Genomic DNA, 23,495 nt, shown 5'->3' on the forward strand with positions numbered 1-23,495 from the left:
ATATATATCTCCATACATATAAATATATACATGTGGTTTTAATATAGATACATTATATATATACACACACACAGATATATATAGATACGTGAAGAGGCATGGGACAGGATGGATAGAAGCGGAGGGAGATGGAGATGGCCAGACTCTGCCCAAGACATTTAACTGTGCAAGCAAAACTGAGGAAGGGTCAGTCTGTCTCTTCAGGAACGTAGGACAAGTATAGCGTATCTAAGAAGTGCAGACAGACTTTGCACAAGGTTTTCTGACGCGACCATTCTTTATTTTCAAGTGCTTATTGGAAGAGCTGTGCACATGTACACCCATTAGCAGATGTACCTACATTTATTTTCCCCCACCTCAGCTCCCCCAGCAGCCTGCAGCACCCTTTCAGAGCCCTAGGAGCTTTTCGTCAGAATCAGCTGGCTTTTTCTTCCTGCCTAGATCAGTTTGCTGCCTCTGACACTGATGAGTCCCTCCAACAAAACAGAAATCTCCCCCTGAAACAAACCAAATCAGTTCCTCTCTCTCTCATGTATTCTAGTGACTCCACAGACTCTCCTGCTTCTTTCTCCTCTGACTCTACATCTTGGTCTTGTCATTATTGTATCTCTACTGTTTGGGAGCCTTCCATTTTCATATTCCTGCAGACAGTAAAACCACCCATTACTTGTCTCAATAGCAGTGCCATTTACCAAAATCTTTAATCTCTACATGAGTAGGCATATATCATCCACTGACACCCAGATAGAGGCATCTTAAAATCTGCAGTGGCTAGTCTTTGAAAATTTACTTTGCAATTCATACAGTCTTTAAGCATCAATATTTTGGAAACAATAAAAAAATGAATCACACTTTCTAGCATATTCAAGACATTTTGGTAATTTCAACGTAAAAGGTGCCAAACCTGTTTTTCTTTAGGATGAGCATTGCTCAAATAACAGCGGTTTCACCTGCCTCATTTGTAACATTGAGGAGAATGCTCCACCATCTACTGTATTACAGATTCTTGTGGATTTTCTCCAGCAGCCACTTATGACAACTGCAAGCATGTTTTACCCTGGGGATATATAAGTATGTGGCCAGTTGCTTCAGGTCATATTCCTTCCAAATGGAAGTCAGCTTGACAGCTGCTAATTTGCACTTGGCCATTCGATGTGTTGTTTTGCTCTCATTATTGGTCACTGTATGGAACAGGTGACAAATGCCCACACGAGAACCCTTTAAATCACTAGATGCACAATCATTAGGAAAACAAACAGGCAGGGTCGTTAAATACTAGTTTTCACTCCAGCCCCAAACAGAAACAGATTTTAGCTGGTTTTGACATCTATTGGAAAGAGATGGAAAGAGGTGACAATACCTTACTGTTTATGAAACTAGCTTCCCATTCTGTAGGTGTCCTTGTTTCAGGGAAAGGGGGAGATTTAAGGAAAATACAATTGTTCTAAGACCAGATGCAGAATGGTTTATCTAATGATTTTGTCACAAGGTTTGATTAGGTGTTCTTTCTTAAGGAAAAATAAATGTGCCTACCAAAATACTTCCTCAGACCTTCAGCTACTACAACTATATCAAATTAAAGTAGAAAGAAAAAAATTCCTTTCTAAGCAAGGGAGTACTTGCTGAACAAGAATGGCAAAACACCATTATAGTGAGCATCCTTTCTATTGAAGTGCGGCATTGCAGAGGATATTTAATGGAAGTCTCTTTTCTTAGACTTCCAGGGCCTAATTTCAACCTTAATTTGGGCCAGATTCTCTAAGGACATAAGCAGAGGACTTGTTTTGTTCCTGGGAGTAGTGAGTAACTCCTGAGTTTTTGCAAGATTATAGACCTGTCTGTAGTAAAAATTATGAATAATTTAGTTGATCTCGGTGGAGCTGCATTAGTGAAAACAAGAAAAAATTCAGCATCTTGGAGTCTTGGTGAAATTACTGCTTTTAGACCTGTGGAAGCTGAAGATATTACAACACGCTATTTAAGTGATGTCCAGTCAAGCATGCTAAAACGATATGGGCAGAACACACAGAAATAGAATGATTGTCATAGGACATGCTTTACTAAGACTTAAACTCACCTTTAAATAATATCCCACTTTTTCTTTTTTTATTTTTGCCTTTTGATAATAGGTGTAAGTGCAACCTTCACGCTACTGGCTGTAAAGAAGAAAACAAAAGACTACTTTGTGAATGTGAGCATAACACAACTGGCCCAGACTGTGGAAAATGCAAGAAGAATTACCAGGGCCGACCGTGGAGCCCTGGTTCTTATCTGCCTATACCTAAGGGCACTGCTAATATCTGTAAGTAGTTCCATATAATAAGGATATTTCATTACTAGAATTCTGCCCCATATCATGATTCTGAAGGAAGATTAATGCTGGCAAGTTTGTCATTTCTTTATGACCCAGTGCATATAATTGGGTGAGGTGTCAAACTGTGTTAATTGCAAGTATACCTCATCTGTGCTCTTACATGGTTGTAAATAACTTGCATGAGAAATGCATGTTCGTATCTATAGACAAATCCCTAGCCACTGCAAAGAAAGGGCCAAGATATGAAAAGATTAGGACCCTTCACATAAAAAGCACACACAGAGGAGAGAAACCGGTGGCAATATCTGCAGTCCTGCTCCAGCCGTGGTGCTGGCAGCTCTCCATTCAAACATCCTGTTGCCCTGACATTCGAAATAACCTCAGCTCAGTGTGTGTGATGAGGTCCGTGCTCCTTTTTTGTACATTTAAGAAAGCTAAAAAAAAATCTCGGACCAAATTTTTCCAATTAATGACTAAAGATCTTGAGGTTGCTACAGGAAGTTTTTACCTGACATTGACCTGTGGTCCAGATTCACATGCGCTCTTGTAGATCACTGCAAACGTTGAAGGGGGACAGCGAGGGCAGACACACATGCTTCACTATTCTAGGACGCAATATTCCAAGGGAAGTTATTGACAGCTGCAATTCCTGGTCCTGGGCAGGACTGGGTCAAAAAGAACATGGTGCTGAAAGAGAGGGCACAAAGACAAGCATGAGCATCAGTTCTTCCTTTTGTGCATGTATGAAACACACAATAATTTAGAATCCTCCTGAACTGAGTACCAGACTTAAATTCCTTTGAAGAAGATGAGGAGAAATCACCAAACCTGTTGACAGAAGTTACTAAATTCTTTTAAGAAAAGAGTGCGTAGTTTTGCCCTGATTAAAAGCAAAACATTCATTTTAGAATATTCGAATATAAAAATTTACTGAAAAGTTATTTGGGAGAAAACAGAACTATGTACTGCAGTTGAATGAAAAGTTTAAAACCAGGAGCAATATGCAATGCTCAGAATGTTATCTAAGACTTCAAAGCAGCAGCTGTGAAGAATCAAAACTCAAAAATGAATATCATAGGAAGCAGGACCTTATCAAGTTTAAATGTGAGCGTAATAGACCAAGTAACAAACCATGAAGTGTGGGGGCATGAAATTATGATAAAATTCTTACTGAGAAGAAAAAAATGAACTTCCAAAAAGCAGGGGAAAAACATTTTGTAAGAGTTTTTACTTCTTTGCATGTTATAAGAAGTGAGCATGCCTCACAGAATTAATACTTTAAACCTACGTTCAGGAAAAATGGTGAGATTTACCAGGTTGGGTTTATTTATATTTTCTATATATACACATACATACTTGTGTATATATACACACATACACATATATATATAATGCAGTTGCTATTCCAGCAATCATCTAAGCTAGTGACAAGATACATCTGAACATGAAAACGGGGATCGTTCTAAATGCAGCTTACTGTGTCAGTTACATCATTTCCAATCAGTTGAGTACACACCAGACGGAACAGTGGAATTAGCGCCCACCAAAAGGATGCCTGAAGCTTGTTAAAACAACTTTTGACATTATTGAATTCCATCAAATATACAGTCCCATCAAGCAACAAAACGTTTTGCAAATTATAGGCAATCTTTTATTGTTATGATTATTATTATTATTATTACTGTTATTACGATAGCATCATGAAAACATAACCTCGTTTGAGCTGACAAATGCTCCAGTTGCCCTCAGATCCTGGCTTCAGCAGTGATCAGCAGCAGGAATTTATGGCAAACAGGAAGAAGCATGAAGGATTTCTTCTTTGCCTTCCCAGTTGCCAGCAATAAACTGGCTTTCTGAGCCGGACCCTCCATCAGCCCCACAGTGGTTGCCAGCTGCTGAGCGCAGGGACCGACCCAGCTGTCATAATCTCAGTGACATTTTACGGCAAATGCATTTCACATTTTAATGACACAATGAGAGAAAGGTATTTCCTTTTGTTTGCTTGAAATGTTTTTATACGGTTAGGCCTGTGCCTCCTTAGATAGAAAGAAACAGAGAATAATGCATCCCCACTTACATCCATTATACCGTTTATGATTATATTGACTTGATATGTCCACTCACCCAACCTATTTTATAAATGACAAATCCTAATCTATTTAATCTTATCTTTCTAAAACGTGCCACATCTCTGATCATCTGCGCTTTCTTGTTCTCTTCTGGTTCTGTGTCATTTTTTTATTTGGTGGGGCTAAAACTACACACGATATTCTAGACATAAGAACAGCATTGATCTTTTACAATAGCATAAAAATGTTTCTGCCTTATATTTTGTTATTACAGGGATCACCCCTTGAGTCATTTTTAAAGCCTGTGCCACAGTTACAACATTTCTTCTGGCATCATGCTTGACAAATGTGACAGGTTATATGTTACAGTAGTTAGTTCAGAAATGTCGTATTTGAGTTCTTTTATAACATTTTTCGGGTAACATCACCTTATGGCAATACTTATTGTTTGGTATTATTTACGTCTTCTAAAAAACCTTCAGCTGATGATAGATGTAGAACAACTTCCTTGGATTGTGAGAATCTCTCTAACGTTCTTTCTTGTGAACATTAGTGAAAACAATTTATTTAGTATTCAGTACCTTTATACCTTAATTGCCTATCTACCCAACCATCTCTCTGGGAGGCCTGCTGCTTCTAGTGTGGTTATTTTAACAAAAAAGAATTATTATACTTTTATGTCTGTAGCAACTTGATTTTCAAAAGACTGTGGTTTATATTTAACCTGACAGATTTTATGGTGGGGTTTTTTTCCTGTCTTTCTCCATTGAGATGACTTACACTTTCGAAGGGTGTCTTTCCAAAATCATCTTCATTCAGCTGCTTTGGGTTGGGTGTTGGCAGTTTTTTTGGTTTATAAGATAGCTGATTTTTATATTTTTTTTAGAAATTGATGGGTTATATGTGATTATTCTGAGTCTCTCATAGACTTTATCTCTAGCCTGCCTTGACGCTGTTTGCATTAAATCTTTTTAGCTGCTCTTTTCATTTTTCTTTTGACTTCCTCATTTTTATCTGCTTGTTCTGTGGAAGTTAAATATTACTGCAGTGGATATTTTTTTTTTTCATCCTTTTCCTTCTCAAGAAGTATGTTAACTTTCAGTCCAGAAGTCAACTGATACTGCTTGAATCGGGTCCTGTGTACTACTCAGAACTAAATCAGCTTATCTTCTTGTGGGTTGTCTGATCACTTGCTCCAAGAAGCAATCATTTATGGCATGTAAAAGCTCCATTTCTTTTGTCACTTGCTGATTTAACGGCACGTGTGTTGGAGCATATGAAATTTTGCATTATTGTGTAAACTCTCTGCATAGCCGATGTAATTTCACTTACCCTTTGCATTTATGTCACCGTCTCCATCGTGTGGCCAGCAATGCATCCCTAGCATTATACTCCCCAGTCAGGCATGAATTCTGTAAATAGTTGCTGGAACATGTTGATAGAATTAACTTACCTGGTTTGACCCTGAATTTCCCTTGACATATTACTTCAATTCCCTGGGGACACTTTGTGTAATCTGGTAATACAGTGTCCTTTTGATACTCTTCCTTCCTGCAGTTTTCAGACTATCTTTTCCATCTGAGACCAAAATATTTTAGATTTTAAATGGATTTGAAGGTTTGGGGTTTTTTTATATAAGTATACTTAAATAAGATACAGCTAAAAATAGTTGTATAAATGAAACAGATATTTTTTTTTCCACAAAACAAAAATATCCCTTTTCTTGATATTCTCTGAATTTGGGAAGTTTCCTCTGACCCAGCAAGAAGCCTAATGCCTGTTTCCAAATCTTTCCCAGCTGAAGCTTCTGTAGTTTCCACTGTTCTGCTTCTGCCATTTTTTTGTGGCCAAGAAGACTTTATTGTAGCTTTTCAAGCTACAGCTCATGAAATACAACACTGTTCTAGATTGTACTCCAGACATAGGCTAAACCTTGATATAAAGCCATTTTCTGTATCCTTCTCATTTTAACTCTACATGAGTTTTTCAGGAAAACACAAATTGTTTATTCCATGCTTTGCTTGTGAAAGACACCGAGTACTCTGTTGTTTACTGGCACTAGCAATATCTCCGCATTCGTCTCCTGCACACATTTATTTTGTATTTTCATTCTATCTTACTGGCTATTTTGTGATTATATTTATTCCCTTGTGCTGCCACATTCTATGGAGAGTTTTTTCTGCAATATGTTTTGACACTCAGAGCGAACTTAACTAAATTTCTCTATACTTGGTATTACAAGATAGCTTTTCTCTTCAGCAGTCGTATGTGCCTGCCAGCACTAGCCCTTTTCTTCCTCCTGTTGTTTAGATCATCTTTGGCACTTATGTTCTCTGCTCCATCAGACAGAGCTGTCTAAGACTGCTGGGCTGCCATCCATCAAAGCCTGCTCACTTTTTGTCAGTCCCTCCACAACCAATAACCTGTACCACAAGTGCCTGACACTCAGCAAAACCCACCTCCCAACTGTTATATGACTTTCCTAATTCGTAGTTTAACATGAAACAAAGGATTGACCAGGACACGGGGAACGTCGGTCGTTCTTTTCAGTCAACAGTTAGGCAGATAGTCTAAATCACTTCACTGAATTTCTCCTGCAGCGGGTCCTCCTCCGACAGTACAGCCTCTGTCTCAGCAGCATGGCCTTAATCCTCCCTAAATAGGAAAAGGCTTACAAGGCATCACTGCAGCACAGCTGCCACACAGTTTCTGGCAAAAAATGTGGCACCTGAAGTATTGCATTGATTACCTTCATCTGTGTTTTTTGTTTTCCCCATAAGCATTTGCTAACGCAAAGCCATCTTGAAGGACCAGGGTAAATGAAGTTGGCCAAAGGGTGGTGCGATGGCAGGCTTTCTGTTCAGGAATCCAAGCAGCATGGATCCCTGTAACTCCAAAGATCACACATCCTGCTGTCCTGTCAAAGCAGATGCATAAGGTACATGGTGTCCCATTTTCTAAGGGCCCAATTCCCCCAAACAAATGGAAGGAGCTTTCCAGTGTCTACTTGCATGACTGCGGAAGATGAAGTGATCCCACATGATCTCGATCTGAAGGAATGGGTTACTCATGTTTAAGATGTAAAATGTTGCTCCTCAATGATTTTGATAACACCTTCCGTAGAGAAAAAGGAAGATATGAATGCAAGAGTAAGTTACAAAACAGCAAAGCTTCTTGCTGTTCCTATTTTATATTACACAGCAGTTTTGGCTCATGAAGTTTACAAAATATGTAAAAGCCACACAAAAGCTGTGTCAGGCTGGGAAACTTGGTGGTGGAAGCAAAACTGCAGTGCATCAAGAGCATTCGGGAAGACAGAAGTGTCAGGAAAACCTGCAAATGATAAACGTCAGACTCCAGCTAGGTATCCAGTGCAATGGCCAGCAAAACATTGCAGGTACCTATGTAAAAACGGTGCACTACAAATAACATGTGCTGTATTTTTTTAAAATGGGGCTTGACAAATTCTTCTTCAGCATATTACTCTCTTGCGTGACCCTGCCAAGTTGGTTGTTTGTGCTGGTTACAGTGGCATCTGTTGCTGGGAAATGAATTGCCTCCATCCATCACTGGCCTCAGACAACTCTCTTTATACCATATACAGTGAAGACGAGCACTGGAAGAGGGTTCTAGTCCATAAGCAGCAGTATGGGAAGGCAAGTGTCTGTTATAAGATACTCAAAGTTCTAAAAATTGTCTGAGTTTCAGGCTTTTTTTGTACTTTCTAATATCTAATACTCTTATCAATAAATTATGATTCCTTGAAAAATATTTTTATCTCACTGGGAGTTTACTAGACTCTTCTGTACTGGTTTGGAGTCACTAAAACATCATGAGAAAAAGTCCAGATTATAAAAGGTGTTAACCCAGTAAACCAATAACTGTTAACTCTGTCCCATTTATTTGTGGTGGTATTGCTTGGGACAGCAAAAGTGGATAATAACAAACTTAATCTAAGCAGTTCATTTTCTGGGAATGAAACATTTTTCAGTCTTTACAGAGCAAGCAACTGCAAAATTAACAGTAGCAGAAGTTCTAGGGCTCTTGCAGCGAAACACATGAAATTTCCTAAGAATTGTCTCTTTTACATAGCTCTGACTCCTGCTATGGAAAGCTCTGTACTTTGTTCTCGTTTAAGAGTTAAAATGTGATGTACAGAGTACAATTATGTCTCCTTTGCCAGTACAGCTCTCACACAGTTTTGCTCAGCCATCAATAGGCATCCAGATTTGTACTGCATTATTTACTATCATATCCTGCCATGCCTTCATAGGAGGCAGTCCGAATCCTCAGTTTCTGGGCTGCATTCACCTAAACCAGATCACTCACTGTGCTCTTGGGGACACTTTCGCTGCATGTGAGCGAGCTGAGCGTAGCGTCTGGATAGCAGCAGGAGCATGTCCCTGGCTCCCTGTCATACGGCAGGTGCACATTCCACTTGTGACGGAGAAGAGGAATGAAGACCATGGGAAAGATGGTAGCCAAGAACGCGTTGACAGAGTAATTCCTCCACCCCACATGTACTCCCTGCCCAGGAAGGGATGCGTCCTGGCTGCATTAATTGTGCTGCTGATGGGAAGCGCATGCAGGCATTGACGATGGAGGTGGTAAGAGGAACGGCAGGGTATGACCCACCCTGAGAGTGGAAGCAGCAGTGTGGCCCTTCTCACCCAAACCTTGATGCTCCTCCTTTGTGTTATGGATTTCCCAATGACACAAACTATATGAGAAACTGAAAACTTGCTTTCTTTTCTACCATCTGATTTGCTTTTTTCTCTCCATTCTCAATAGTCAGCTCCATGGTAGATAACAGCTAAAACAATCCGCTTCTGGAAAAAGGGGAAATGAGAAAATTACAGGGCAGATGCAGAAGATCCTATAAAAGGAAAACACCAGATTTCTTTCTCTCAAGTAATGCGTGTATATTTAGATGCACTTACAGGGAACATGTAATACACCAAACCACCACCCTCAAGTCAAGTCAAAAATAATAAAAAGTATTAGAGACTTTCTTCTGCAATGTTTGCCATTTCCGGGGCAGTAGCTACCCCTGAACTTTCTTTGCACACTCTACTCACTGTTTCCTCACTATAAAACTATTACCAGTAATAACCATCCCAGTGATTTCAACCGGAAGATCATTTAGACTGCACATTGCTTTGGTTTAACAACTGAATATACATAAATGCAATCACTTGGGTTTATTTACTCTTTATGTCTAGCTAAATAGCGTTCTGCATCAAGGGAAGGTAACGGGCCTGATTCTTCATTTCTGTCTATAACCTGTTCACATCATTTCATGCTGCAAAGTACTCAGATTTCAATACAAGGCTGACTGGAAACGATCCCCATCATGCAACATACCGGTTTTCATCCAAAGGGCCGGCAGCGGTGGGATGGCTTCCACCACCTGCCAGCATCCCGGCGGCATTGCCACGGCGGGAGCCACCCCCCTCGGCCCCTGCACGCCTCCGCCGACAAGTTACATACACCTCCTGTGCTGTTACCTAAGGGCTTGCACCAAATACTGCTCGGCTGAATTCAAGAGCTGGTCTCAATATGTAACTCCAGATCTCACAAACACACTCGTACTAAGAATAATTTTCCCATCATATGTGCAGTTTTCACAGAGTGTTAATAGATACTGCTTTGTGGCCCTACATAACCAGCTCCTTTCCAGACAAACTTAGAAGTGCCATTCGCACTTTCTTTAGCAGAAAGGACACAAAGTAGTGCACTATCAAGGCCAGTTGCCACACATAGGGATGGATACCTGGTATTGCAAAAATCAAGCTGGTTACAGATCACTTCAACCCAGAAACCCTGTACAGCGATGACAAAAGAGCTTCTCAAACAGAACCTGAAGACAACTTTGCAAGGTTAATGCAGAGCCCTTCGGGCTAGCAGGCATCTCGCTTTCATTGTTCTCTGCCCAGAAAACATTTATCACTGTGAATTCATTGAAATTTTTGAAGTACAGCAAAATGAGGCAAGCAGACTTGCAGGAAAACCTCTCCCTTTGCTACAATCTGTTCAGGAGAGAAAGGAGAGGATATTTGTATGTGTGTGTAGGAGAGAAGAAGGTTTGAGGCGGGGGAGTATACCCAGAGGAAATACAAATACCATTTCACAGTGGAAGTCTGATGCAAGAACACAGTATCTGTATTTTAGCTAATATTTGTGCAGGTTCCATCAATGTATAAAGGAAAACGAATCCTGCTAATTTAAAACAATTACAATGACTTGCAAAAATGTAAACAAGTTGCTATTGAAACTTCAGGGGAAATTATTTGAAAATGGATTGCCTTTTGACATTTAAGAAAAAGGGATAGAAGGCCTTTTACATTATCCTAACTGAAAAAAAGCACTTTTCATTACCTTCAGAACTGTAACATCATTGTTCTGGAACAATGATATTTTTATTTAGCTTTTAATACCTCGTGATTCTACAATTTTGAAAAGTACATGTTTATCTCATCAGAAGTAGAAATAACCAAGTTTGCAAACGGCACCTGGGGCTCGGTTAGCAGCAGGTGCTGCCTCCAGCGCGATGCCCGGTGCTCTGCTAGACCACAGGTTCTGTAGGATATGAAACCAGAGAGCTGCAGTTCTGATGTGTGCTCCAGGACTGATGGGGTGAAACACAAAAGATCCGTTTATGGTCACCATTCTGCAAATGCAATTACTTCAGCATTGCCTTAGCCATGCCACAAGTTAGAAATGTTCCCACCTTGACTCTACAACCTTGCTTACAGTGAGTATCATCTACACTTAAGGCATTCCTTTGCTCCAGTTTGCGTAACTGCAGAATGAAGTCCATGCCACCTCTGTGTAAGACAGAACTTCAAGATAGATGTTGAAAGAAGTATAGCAGATGTTAAATGGAGAAACAGACAGATTTCTGCAGTAAAAGTCTTTGCCATTAGAAGTCAATAGAACTTCCAAAAGGCAAACTGTATTTAACTGAGAAGATGCAAATATCCAGGATTTAAATACTGATCTGCAATTTGTGACTTCAACCAAATAGGCTCGCAATATTGCCATTAGCAATGACATTTAATCTAAACAAGACAGCATTTCAGGAAAGATTCCATGTCCATATTTTTGTGCTACACACCTTTCAAGACAGAGCCACCAGCAGGTTACTTGTTGGGACTGCATCATGCAACATGAGATCCCGCATTGGTAATCTAACGGAGGAGCTTTACTCCACAGCAGCCCCACCTCTTCTGGTAAATCTCACCTGCCTCTGGAATGCTTTCCTTGCATTAATTCAGCTTAGGAATTGAAATGAAAGTAGGGGGGACACAATTAAAAAAAAAATAATAATCAATGAGAGGCTTAGTCAATATGACCAACCTAATGCATTAGATTGTTTCGCTCAATTACATTCCTTTTCCCTAGTTTAATTTAGATAACCATCAGGTAAAAGAGGGGAAAAAAATAGCTATATACAGTTAATGCAACAGAAGGTGTCAACTGATTTAAGCAGCTGGCCAAAGCAGTTAGCAGTGCATCTATCCCTTGGTTAAATTATTCTTGTAGATCTGCATAATACATGCATGACTGATATTTTTATCGAAAGCATTAAACCTAATGGCTGGTTAGTTGAAATACAAAACTGTTCTGAACAAATTCATGAAGTTCAGAGAGCTGGTGTAGGTCCCAGAAATACCCATCTGTCAATACATTTTAGTGGTCCCTGCAGTCTCGTACTGAAAAATCTAAAGACTGCATTTATAAAGGGCTGGAGACATACTGGCGGTTGCTTGGGTTTCACTATGTATTGATAAAATATTCTGAAAAGTGGGAGAAGATTGTTTTCAGAATCTTAGATGTAATGGCTCAGCTAACTGCAGCAAACAGTTAACTATAGCTTTTTGTGTTTTCTTTCTCTACAGGTATACCCAGTATTTCCAGTATTGGTAGTAAGTAATAAAACCGGTGTTGTTTTGCTTTGTCATTCAGCTTCTTGGATCTAATTTCCCAACATCCCTTTTCTGTTGTAGATAATATTTCTCTGAAAAAGTTCTCTGTAGTGCAGGGGGGCTCTGTATTGCCCTTCCACTGTTGCATTAACGTGTCACCATATTACGTGGTCAGAGAGAATGTCACTGCTGACATCACATCTGCCTTCAGCTACAGATTTTCTGATCAGTTCTGATCAGCAGATGAAAACTGAGTGTGATACAGAGAATTAAGACACTATTCCACAGAAGATATTTGTTGAGTATCTTTTCAAAAAAAAAAAAAGGAAGAAAAAAGTGTTTGCTACTAATGAAAGCATACGACCATTAATTTTCATCCATGTATGTCTGTGTGTAAATTCAAAGAGCAAGCGGAAGAGTTTATAAATGGAAGAGTTTTCATTAAGCAAATGCAGTGTACCTGCTGGAATATTTGCCTTAACGCCAGCGACCTTTGAAATGGGCTTTACTCCACAAAATAAACAATTGTGTTCCTTCACAAAAACTTGCTTTCTTGTGTGCAATTAGAGCATCAAAATGTTACACTTAAACTACAACAAAACCATAATACCATTATGTAAAGAACTATTATATCAAAAAAAGAGGTAAATAATTAAATAAAACACGTGAACGAACCAAGGTTGCTGAGCTGTAAGTCTCAGCTGAGTTCCGTAGCAGAGCAGTGCCCATAGTCATGGCATGTTAGCTAATTAAAAATAAAGCAGGGAGACGGAAATGGGATCCTGCTGTGGCTGACGGAAAAAATATTCCCCACAGCCTCAGCTTTGCAGAGGCTTTAGACGCAACTTGTGTGATGCAGAACTATCACAATAATAAAATATCACAGTACTAAAACACAATTTGCCATACCTGATATCCAGCTGAAAAGCTTCTAGTAACTTGGGTAAAACTATCTCGCTTCTTATGATGCAGGGTCAGGTCTATCAATTTATAAATCAGCTCAGTTTACTTAAGCTCATGAATGGCGCTGATTTGTTAAGCTGTAGACAGCAAGTTAAATGCCGTCAAAACTAGCCTCCGTGCAAACAAGAGCGGCGTTAGCAGCCGAGTGCCAGGGCATCTGGTTTGTGGCTTTAAGCAGTGAAACAGCAGCAAGGACAATAACATGCAAATGAAAGCCTTCAATCTTAATAATGTAATTTTCCCACTGTAGTGTCTCCTTTGGCGTTTGCATGACTGCAAATGCATAGTGATATGCTGTTTTCAAAATCTGCTGTTTATACATGTATTTTGTAACCAAAAAATGAACTAAATGAAAGAGAAGTTTGCATCGCTGTTCTCAGGAATATTCCTGCCATCAATAACAGAAATGGGATGAATGGGAAAATAGCTCTTTGGAGTCTGGTTGTGCTATAGTTTCCTAGTACTGTGTTGCATGGAATATATGGTTGTGTTTTCACTTCACACTCCATACAGCCTTCCTCACCACATCCTCCATTTCTGAGCATCAGCAGATGTTGGCCTTTGAAAACTTAATAGGGAAACTCAAACACCTTTTAAATAATGGTGAGCTGAAAGGATGCATTGTTGACCTCTTTGTATTTTACACCAGGGTGATTTAGTACAGTTTATCTATTACAAATGGAGACAATTCTGTTTAACATTCCATAGGAAATATGAGTTTCTACAGGTCTATGCTTTACCTTTAATCTGCTCTAAATGTCTTGGAATAATATGTGGTAGAATTCAACAAATTTCTTTGCCTAGCTGGAAAGGATGAAGCATGAGCACCTCTTCATGAGCACAAGTAAATACTGATATTCTGCATGGTTTTTTCATGTGTTTTTTCTTAAGTAGCTCACGGGGAAAATAGCTCCACTTGCACAATGTTCTGAACATCTTTCCTGTAAGATAGGAATAGCAGAATTATCATTAAATGAGGATAGAACCCATAAACTTCTCCTGGTCTCTAAGAGAATTTAACAGAAGTACAATTAACACATAAAAACTAACCAGATTAATTACTTGAGGCTGCTTTAATGGATTCTGCATGATTTCTTCCTTTGTCTAGGCTAATACAATGTTTGTGTTCGTATCAGCAGAGTATTTCCCCTTCTGGGGCCAGGAAGGTACTCTCAGGAGATACAGTTTGGGGTTTATTTTGCCTGGCAGCAAGCACTGATGGGGAGGGGATGGTGAGAAGGGTTGGGGGGGAGGGCAGGGGCTGGGGTATTGGCTTTTGTGTCCTTCAAGCTTTTTCTAAAACAAGGAGGATGGGGTTCGGGCAGGGGGTGTGAAGACTAAACTGCCAGCTTGCAAGAAAGATGCTACTGCAGGCGACATTCATTTAACACTTTTAAGACTGCAATGAAAGCAAGCAAAGAAAAATAAAACATATTTACCTGTGTGCACATATATGTATCATTATCTATTCCTTTTTTACCTCAAAGGATCTCATATTAAAGCAGCTCATCATTGAAGTTTGAACACAGAGAGTGGTCATGAAGTAAACATCCTTTCGGATCATCTAGAAGGGGGGGGGGGGGGAGAGCTTTCCCATTAAGGTCATTTGTACCTGCTGTTGTCTATCAATTGAATAATAGGTTCTCTGATCATTTCCAGCATTCTTGATTCCAGTGCTGGCCCTTTCAGCATTTTTCAGCCATGTCTGGAAAAATACTGGTGAAAGTGTTAGCAATTAATGAGTCCCAAAACCATTTCATAATTTTAAACAATGCTTACATACAGTATGTAAATATTCTGAAAATTACATTATTTTACTTGCTAAAATAATGATTGTGTAATTTTGCATAGACCAATGCATCAAAATGTTCATTGTTGTGATCAAATACCAAAATTACTAAACTGTACGTGTGTGCCTTCAAAAAGTTGAATCTTCTAAACTGTAGCTTGCATCTTTTTTCCTGTAAAGCATAACTCTATAACTAATTATGCTAAACAGTTTGTTATAAAGGGTATAATTAGATACAGGATAGGATAGACATGATGTGCAAATAGCTCCGTGTGGGTGATTATCACCTTAAAGCCTGCTGGTGGCAGATGAGTCAGAGTTTAGAGACAGACCATGCACCCAAGTGCAAGATGCAATCACGATAATCAAATGGTATTTTCTGCTTTGTTCTCTATGTTTTAATTCTTCTTTACAGCCAATTTTAAATTGAGAACTTTTTTTTTTAATCATAACGAATGCAAGATGCAAAAGTAAAAAATAACCACCAACTACTGAATGGGCACTCTTATTTTATTGTTTTCTTAACCTTGAAAGATCTAGTAGGTTTTTTTCTGGAACTAAAATAGTGTCAGGATGAGTGTAGCTTTATTTGTTTTACATACTTGCTATGAAATTTTAATGTGTCTTAAAAGGTTGTGAGAGCAAATACTAGTGGATTTTTTTTTTATTTTTTTAATTTTTTTAATAACAACACAAAGTATTTTGGATCCGATTTTGCCCCCTTGTGGTAACTGAGAAGTGCTTTTATTAAATTTACAGCCATGGGATCAAAGCCATTACAATGCCAAGCTCTAGACTAGAGTACATCCACAACATCCACATGTGTCAGTAGGATATAAACATGTATAACTAGGTTGTACATTACTTTTCTATTATTATTTGAGGTCAAGTTTTACAGAGAGCTGTACTGTCTAGATACCATTAAGATATGTATCTTCTTAGAACACTTAAAAATTGTCTTCAGACTATATATATAATTTTAGACATAGTAGCCAAATGTTCTCATTTAAATTCAATTTTATCCAAGTCTGACGTTTTAATAAATACTGTTAATCAGGCTCCTAGTCTAAGGCAATCACCTTATCTAAGTAACTTACTATAAGATCAAGCCAGTAACAGTATTTGTTTTCCCTCCTTTATTTTAATACTTTGAAGCGCTCAGAATTCTTCACTGTAACAATTAGATTTTCCATTATATTAAAACATTACTGTGCTGAAAGAGAATACTGTTAGCCTATGCGGTATAAGGCACTCATTTGAATACTGGATCTGAAAGAAATTTAATATTCCACATAAAAAAAATTATGAGTAGTTTCTTTACCAGGTAGGATTCATAACAAAGCCAATTTTCTTCTGTATAGCTAGCATTTCACCCTTGAAGTTCAGTAGCAAAGCACCCACGCTGGCCCCAGCACTGAGCAGAGACCACCTCTTTGTGCAGTGATTTCTAGTGCAGGGTCAGAAACGACCAACGCAGCTGCAGGGAGCACTGACAGGTTGTTGGGGGTTGGGGTGAAATTTGGGGGAGCCTTTGTTTCAGTTTTTGTTTCGCCAGATCCACCAATTTTAACAGATAAGAAGAGCTATTCTCACCAGTCTAGTAGACATGGCCACTGGCCGTGTCGTACTGTTTCTCCTTCTTATCCCACTTTACCTGCATCATCTTGGGTTAGTTAGAAACAGTGTATCAGTCAAACAGTCTTTCTGATGCCTTTTTGATTTGCTGTAACATATCTGAAGTTACTTTAGTTCACAGTTATCTTTGTTTCAACCATTTAATAAACAATGAAGTGATAGGACACTATAGAAGACAAGATATCAACTTTTCAATATGTACTATGGTACCCGTGCAAAACACTGCACCTGCAATATGCAAGTTTAGCTGCAGTTACTCAAGGAAGTTTACAGAGAGCAGACATGATCCATAAAGATATTTTAAAATCTAATAAAGCTTGGGGAGAAATTCCTAGCAAAAAATGCACTTCTATATTTTACTCTCTCCTCTTTTTCTTTCTGTTCCTTAGGCATGTAATCAGTTCATTTCATAGAGTATAAGGGATGAATAAGGTTTCCAAATCAGCATTCTGATTTTTAAAAAATTATCTTGATTTACTGTTCTTTCTCCGTTGTGAATTACTGTACAATAATCCTAATCAACCAGCCAATTTCAGCATCTTTGTAGGAAAAAGCAGAATCAATCAAAATAAAAAGGAACAACCCCTGGAAACTATCAATAGAATAATTTACTTTTTTTGTCATGAGATAGTATCTAAATATTTCCTTCCAAAACTACTTGAATTCATTGTTCACTTTTGCAAATATTTGAGTGGAAATACTCACAATTGAGGAATACTCCCTCAGACCTCATTAGTTTGAAAATTAGCCAACACATTTGTTAAAATCAGTGGATTTTTTTCTGATATCTAAAAAAGCTGGATCATTGGATTGTTTTTTTTTTTAAAGCCTCTAAAAAAATCACTTTCTTTTACTCCAAGACAAGTGGACACATAAAGGACTAATTGCATTTAAATTCTTCCAACAGTTATAAAAGCTGTTATGGCTGAGGAGCTGCCATAAAACAACCACATCTTCACAAATATGCAGAATTCTCCTTTCTTCAAAGGAACAGGTATGAAACTTCCTACATTGCTCCAAAACAGATTGCCTAACATTGGCCATGTATTTTTTTTTTTAACTTAATAAAGGGGTGATTTTTTACAAAAACTTTTTAAGCATTTCTTCTCTTTCGATGGGTTAGATTTTGCAGTGTTACAAAAGTGCTGAAAGGAAAATTTTATGTGAGGTAGTTTATCATGACTTAACAGAAGTAAAGAGATAGAAATGCTGTAATAATGGTAGTGTGATCATTGCAAGAAGTGATGGAATATCATCTCATATAAACACAACCAATTATTCCAGCAGTTACTAAATCTGCTATTGATTTCAATGAGCATTATTTTTTTATTATTCCTAATTTTTTGTCATATATCAACACCTAAAAATGCTGTCATAAAACCTGCACTGTGCTCATTATATACTTGTATTTTAGAGTAGGTATTTACTCTCAAATACTCGTGGTTTAAAATAGGCAGTACCAAGGCCAGTTTTTCTGTGACTAGAAGCATGGACTTCTGCTAGAATCATTAAGCTTATGCTGACAGTTTTTTAAATGCTTTTTTGTGTTTTAAATAGAAGTTGAAAGAAAGTTAAAAAAAAATATTAATCGGAATCTCTCACTAGGGTTCCTTATTGTTATTATAAATTAAATAAGTAATGATAGTTGTCAACACAAGTGCTCCCTGTCTGCCATTAGTGAGCATTATTTAAGACTTACTGATTTATTAGTAGCAATTTTCAGCAAATGCGTTCTTCGTGGAGTGGGTCAGCAGAAGCTGTTTTGGAGAGGACAATGTGCTGGTCTGCCGTGGAGCGCAGGTGCCCCGGCAGCGACACAACCTCATACACTCCGTCACCTGCGTTCTTCATCCTTGTGAAGGGATAGCCCCTCCCGGTGGGAATACGTTTTAATTTTACTGCCAGCTCAGTACTTGGTTGGAGTGAGAAGCCAACAAAGTGCTGATTAATTTCTGCCAACACCATGACAGGGCTTTTGCACGTGCAGCTGGCTGGCTGGCATCGGGCTGAACTACCCGTTCATCTCCATTAGTTCCCCAGTCTGAAGCCACGATGCAGCCCACGGTGCAGACTGCAGTTCCAGTGAATATGTGAGCAAATTTTCTTCATTTAATACCATAGGTAATTCCAATACTGTATATCCAAAAAAAGGATTGGGGCCCCGGGCGGGGGGGGGGGGAACAAAACCAAAGGAAATTATCATACACCTAGTAAATATAATGCAATCAGTTTCTCCTTAGTTCACAAAAGCAAGATTATTACTTTTTTTCCCCACTTGTTATTTCCTGCATACAATTGGCTTTGGAATGATAGTAACTAAAAATACAGAAATTTCCAATGCAAATTTAAAATGTTACATGGAATTTTCTGCTCAGTCATATGACACAGGTGCCTACAGTAGCTTCACTTCTAAATAACAATACTAAAATACACTTTTAGAAACTCTTTCACATTTCTGTACCCTTGTTTACCTAAAATAGCTGTCATAGAATAATATTACAGCAGATCTACATAGTATGTCTTATAGAATACCTATACCAAAATTCATTAATTACTCTGGCAAATAATGACTTCAGTTACACAGTACAGTATCCATACATGGAATTGTTCTGGAAAAGCTTGGTTTAACTAGTCAATTTCTTTACAAATAAAACCTTTAGTGGCAATCATTGAGGACTAGAAATATTTTCACAAGTTGCTATAAAAGAATAACTAGCTGCTAAATGAATCTTCCCAGTGCCTGTTCAAAGGATGACTCATCTGCTCCAATATTCTTGTGGGAATGACAGTCAACATTCTTTGACTTGGACGTCTCACATACCTTTTCAGATAAAGCATCTGAAGTCATCTTCATTATTTAAAAAAACAGAAAATTTCAAAGATAAGAAGAAAGGCCTTTATCAAGAAACCTGTAATCTTGGTGTTAATACATTTCATGAATAAGGACATAAGAAAAAAATACTCTTTTTACCAAAGATTTAAAAAAAAAAAAAAAAAAAAGGCAGCAGCACATAAGAGAAGCATTAATTCTCTGGGAGCGTTAACGACATTACCAGGCATCCCAGAGACACTGACGACAGCAGCTGGTGTCAGCTGGCTATGACCCTGAACCACCTCAGCTAACTTTGAAGTTGACCCTGCTATGAGCAAAAGGTGGAAAAAAATGACCTCCAGAAGTCCATTCTAAGATGGCTATAATTATCACTAGTAACTAGTAATCATTGCTAGTAATAATACTTAATTGGTAATCTTCAGGCACTGTAAATATGCTCTTTATTGTTGTGGGTGCCCATTAAGAAACTCAGCTGAATGCAATCTAATCTAAAGGGTCAGGGAATTTTTAATTATTTTGCAGTAAGTCACAACCTTTGTTTTAAGTAAGTTTGCTAAAATGAGCCCAGATCTATAGCATTTATAGGATTGCAAAGAAATATGTAACACTGATTTTTCTGTCATACGAATAATTATTTTATTTGGACAAAAGTTTACTTGGGGAAATCACCATAAGAATAAGATTATATATGAAATGTTACTGATTATATGAATCAGATTATATAAAGTATCTGATTTCCTATATGGGACCTACAGTTTATCGATACAGCTATTCCAAGGGTTAGTCCTAAGGCATTACAAAGCTTTGACGCTATTACTTTTACTTCTGCTTAATACCTAGGCCATTTCAATTGAAGACCATTCTGGATGTGAATTTTTATAGTAGGTGAAATTTTGTAGTAGGTGTGTAGTATGCCTACACAGTATTCAACAACACAAGTAGGATACTGGAAGCTCCAGTCTGAAACATTACAAGTGTTCTGCAACAACCCTAATGTTGCACAATGGCTAAAAGAAAAAAAAGGCTCAGGGGACAGCAGGACAATGTAGTCGATAAAGATTGCTTTTCATTTTTTACCAGATGACTTTTACATGCATTCTCTAATGTCCAGTCCCTTTACAATCTTTACGTGTAGCTTAAGTGTCCTAAATCTACCAAAATTTTAACAGTGAATTGACTGTGCGAGTAATTTGCGTATGCTTGAAACTGTTGCCAGCCAATGTTTCAGGAGGTGGAGGAAGGTGGTCTCTCAGGTGCATGGAATTAGTGTCTTTCAGTGGGCTAGGGTTATCATGCCACCTCCGTAAGTATGGCTTTTGGATGCCTTTTGTCATACACTCTGACTAATGTGTTTGCACTTCCTATGTGTGTGAATTGGTGGATCTGACCGGCAGAAGCAGGTTATCTTTTAATCAATACGTAGTTTGAGAATCTATCAAACTGACTCAGTCTTTCTTCCTTCTGTTTTCTTGACTGATAGGGAAAAGCACAAAAATGCAAGAATATGATGCAATGATGTGATTGTATCACAACTTGACTGATTCACTTTCAGAAGACTACCTAACAGTAAATGGCACAGTGCAGGTCATCATCCTTTCCTTGAATGGTTCTCTATGTGGGAACACTTTGGGGACAGCCAACCTCACTCAGCCAATTTGTCTTCACCTTTGACAAGTGGGTCAGAATGGGATGCCCTCCTTCCACATCAGATGTTTTTTTGTCGTAGGTCCCCTGAAGGTCTTCCAGTAAGATGGACATAACAGTGAGACACACCTTCCTCTCCCCATGAATATCACGGCTGTGTAGGCTGATGTGACTGTCCAGGAAAATTCTGTTCAGCTCAGAAAGGATGCAACCACTGCAGTACTCACAGAAGATGATAAAAATGTGGCCCAAATCTGATGTTCAAAGCTAGGCAGATGGAAAAGGAGAAAATATTATAACAGAAAAATAAGGAGAATATAAATACCTTTTCCCAGATCAGGGAAAGTTTTCTTTCCTCCCCCCACACAACCCCGTCCCCTTCACTTACTCCCCATTCTGCTAAGGGTTATCACTGCCCACTGCTCCAGCCCCAAAACACATCGACCAGAGGAGATGAAGCTCTAAAGAGACATAGCTAATTCTTTCACTGAGAGGCAAAATGTTTCATGGAAGTAACACATTATGTAGGACTTTTAAGAAATGTAGACATTTAATGTTTTTACCAAAAAAAAAAAAAATAAAATCAAACTGTAAAATACATCAGCAGAGACGACAGGAAACAGAACACACAGAAGTAAGAAAGCAAAAGGCCCACTCTACTGGTAAATGTATTTCTTCTGATAACAGATATATAATTCACTCAAAAGGCCCTAAAACAGTATGTTTCAGTAAGATAATGTGTCTTTGGTAAGAAATCCGTATTTGTCTGATACTGTCATTTTATCTCTGCAGAGCAGCTTTACCAGAGTATGTTCCTGTTTTGTTCCTGGTGGTTAGAACCATATATATTGGTCTAGGATATCTTCTATCACCAAAAAATGTATTTTAAACCACAGAAGATACATTGTTACGCACAGTATTTTATGTCCGTTTGGTGTTTTGGGAATCATCAATTGCTTGTTTTCTTGTTCACTGTGGAGTCATGTACTGTTCAAGTGCAACCTAGACTAGTCCAGTAATGGATGTTTGTATTCTATGTCTTTGTCCATATGCTTGCCTGTTTAGAACAATATCACAGATGTAAATAACAAAACCTGATTTTTCCTGATGCATGCAGATCCTCCAAAGTTTGATAGGATATGGCCGAATATTTCTTCCCTTGAGGTTTCTAAACCAAACCAAGGTAGGATGCTGTAAAATTCCTAGTGGTCTAAAGTTACTGAAATTGTTTTGAAGGAGTCCCACATGGTGGCAAAAGTAGTAACAACAATAATCCAACTCATTTTTCTTCTGGTGCCAAGTAATGCTACTCTGTGAGAAAATAACCATAAAAGAGACCTTACCTGAAAAGGGAGTCTTCCAACACTCAAATTGTGCACATTACTGCAAAAAGTCTGAAAAAGTAGATGTGCAGATTATAAGTACTGATATACAGAAAGCCCTGGATAACATTCGACTTGTTTAGACAGCACAGCCTGTATTCTAAGTTCTGAGATTTTTGAGTGGGAAAGATTGTCATTGTCTACATCAAACCCATTTTTAATGTCTCGTTTCCACTTTGTTTTCCCAAGTGAGCTGAGAAGCATTCTCAGCTTTTGTGCCATCCACAATACAAGCAAGTTCTCTGCAGGATAGACTCATAGCAGTCTACAACTGGAGTGCCACACAAACAATTACTGACAGACTGTGGCATGATTATTAGCATTGAAAGAGACAGAAGACTAATAAAAGTAAGATTCTGTGTTACTTGAAGTTATGTTCGCCTATACTTCACATTTCAAAATGATTGTTCATTACAAAAAAAATGTCCTTTTGTTCTCCTTATTTACTGCCCTTTACTCCCCAAAAAATCCCTGCAGAAATCTGGCCTGTGGCTTGCTTTGACTGTTCAAAGGGTGTCCTTTCCGTGCTATAACACATACAACTGGAGAATAATGTTAATGAAAAGGTGATCTAGAAAATAGCTGCTAAACTGAACAAGATGTATTGGGAATCTGGGGGGGAATTACATGGGAAGGGCCATAGTTAAAGCCATTGATCACCATGACCAAATCAAAACATACGCACAGACTTATAAAATCTACCATGTTATATGTGCACATCTCTATGTTCCCAACAAAACAGAAAATACTAGTTGATTTGTGCTCTCTGTAAGGATTAACAATGTACTTTAGTTCTCATTATTCACATATATTTTAAATTAAATATCCCTGATGAAGTTATGCTTAGCTTTTCAGTAACTGCATTTAGCTCATGGTACATTTTCCAAGCTTTTGCATGTATTCCTTAAACAAAACAAAAAACAACAGATTGATCTCTG

At 38.3% G+C, this 23,495-nt stretch overlaps 1 protein-coding gene across 5 annotated transcripts in view; it reads left to right on the forward strand.

The window, feature by feature from the left end:
* Nucleotides 1–23,495, forward strand: part of NTNG1 (netrin G1) — a 158,261-nt gene that overhangs the window by 94,799 nt on the left and 39,967 nt on the right. For 4 of the 5 annotated variants that reach the window (XM_080407212.1, XM_080407208.1, XM_080407210.1 and 1 more), the window contains exons 4-6: nucleotides 2,130–2,302; nucleotides 12,285–12,311; nucleotides 22,293–22,358. In XM_080407212.1, the coding sequence (XP_080263338.1) occupies nucleotides 2,130–2,302; nucleotides 12,285–12,311; nucleotides 22,293–22,358 (266 nt within the window). The remainder of the gene's footprint in view (nucleotides 1–2,129; nucleotides 2,303–12,284; nucleotides 12,312–22,292; nucleotides 22,359–23,495) is intronic. The other variant, XM_080407211.1, reaches the window with a different exon arrangement.

This window comes from Falco punctatus (genome assembly GCF_963210335.1).
Source record: "Falco punctatus genome assembly, chromosome: 11".
Classification (NCBI taxonomy): Eukaryota; Metazoa; Chordata; class Aves; order Falconiformes; family Falconidae; genus Falco; species Falco punctatus.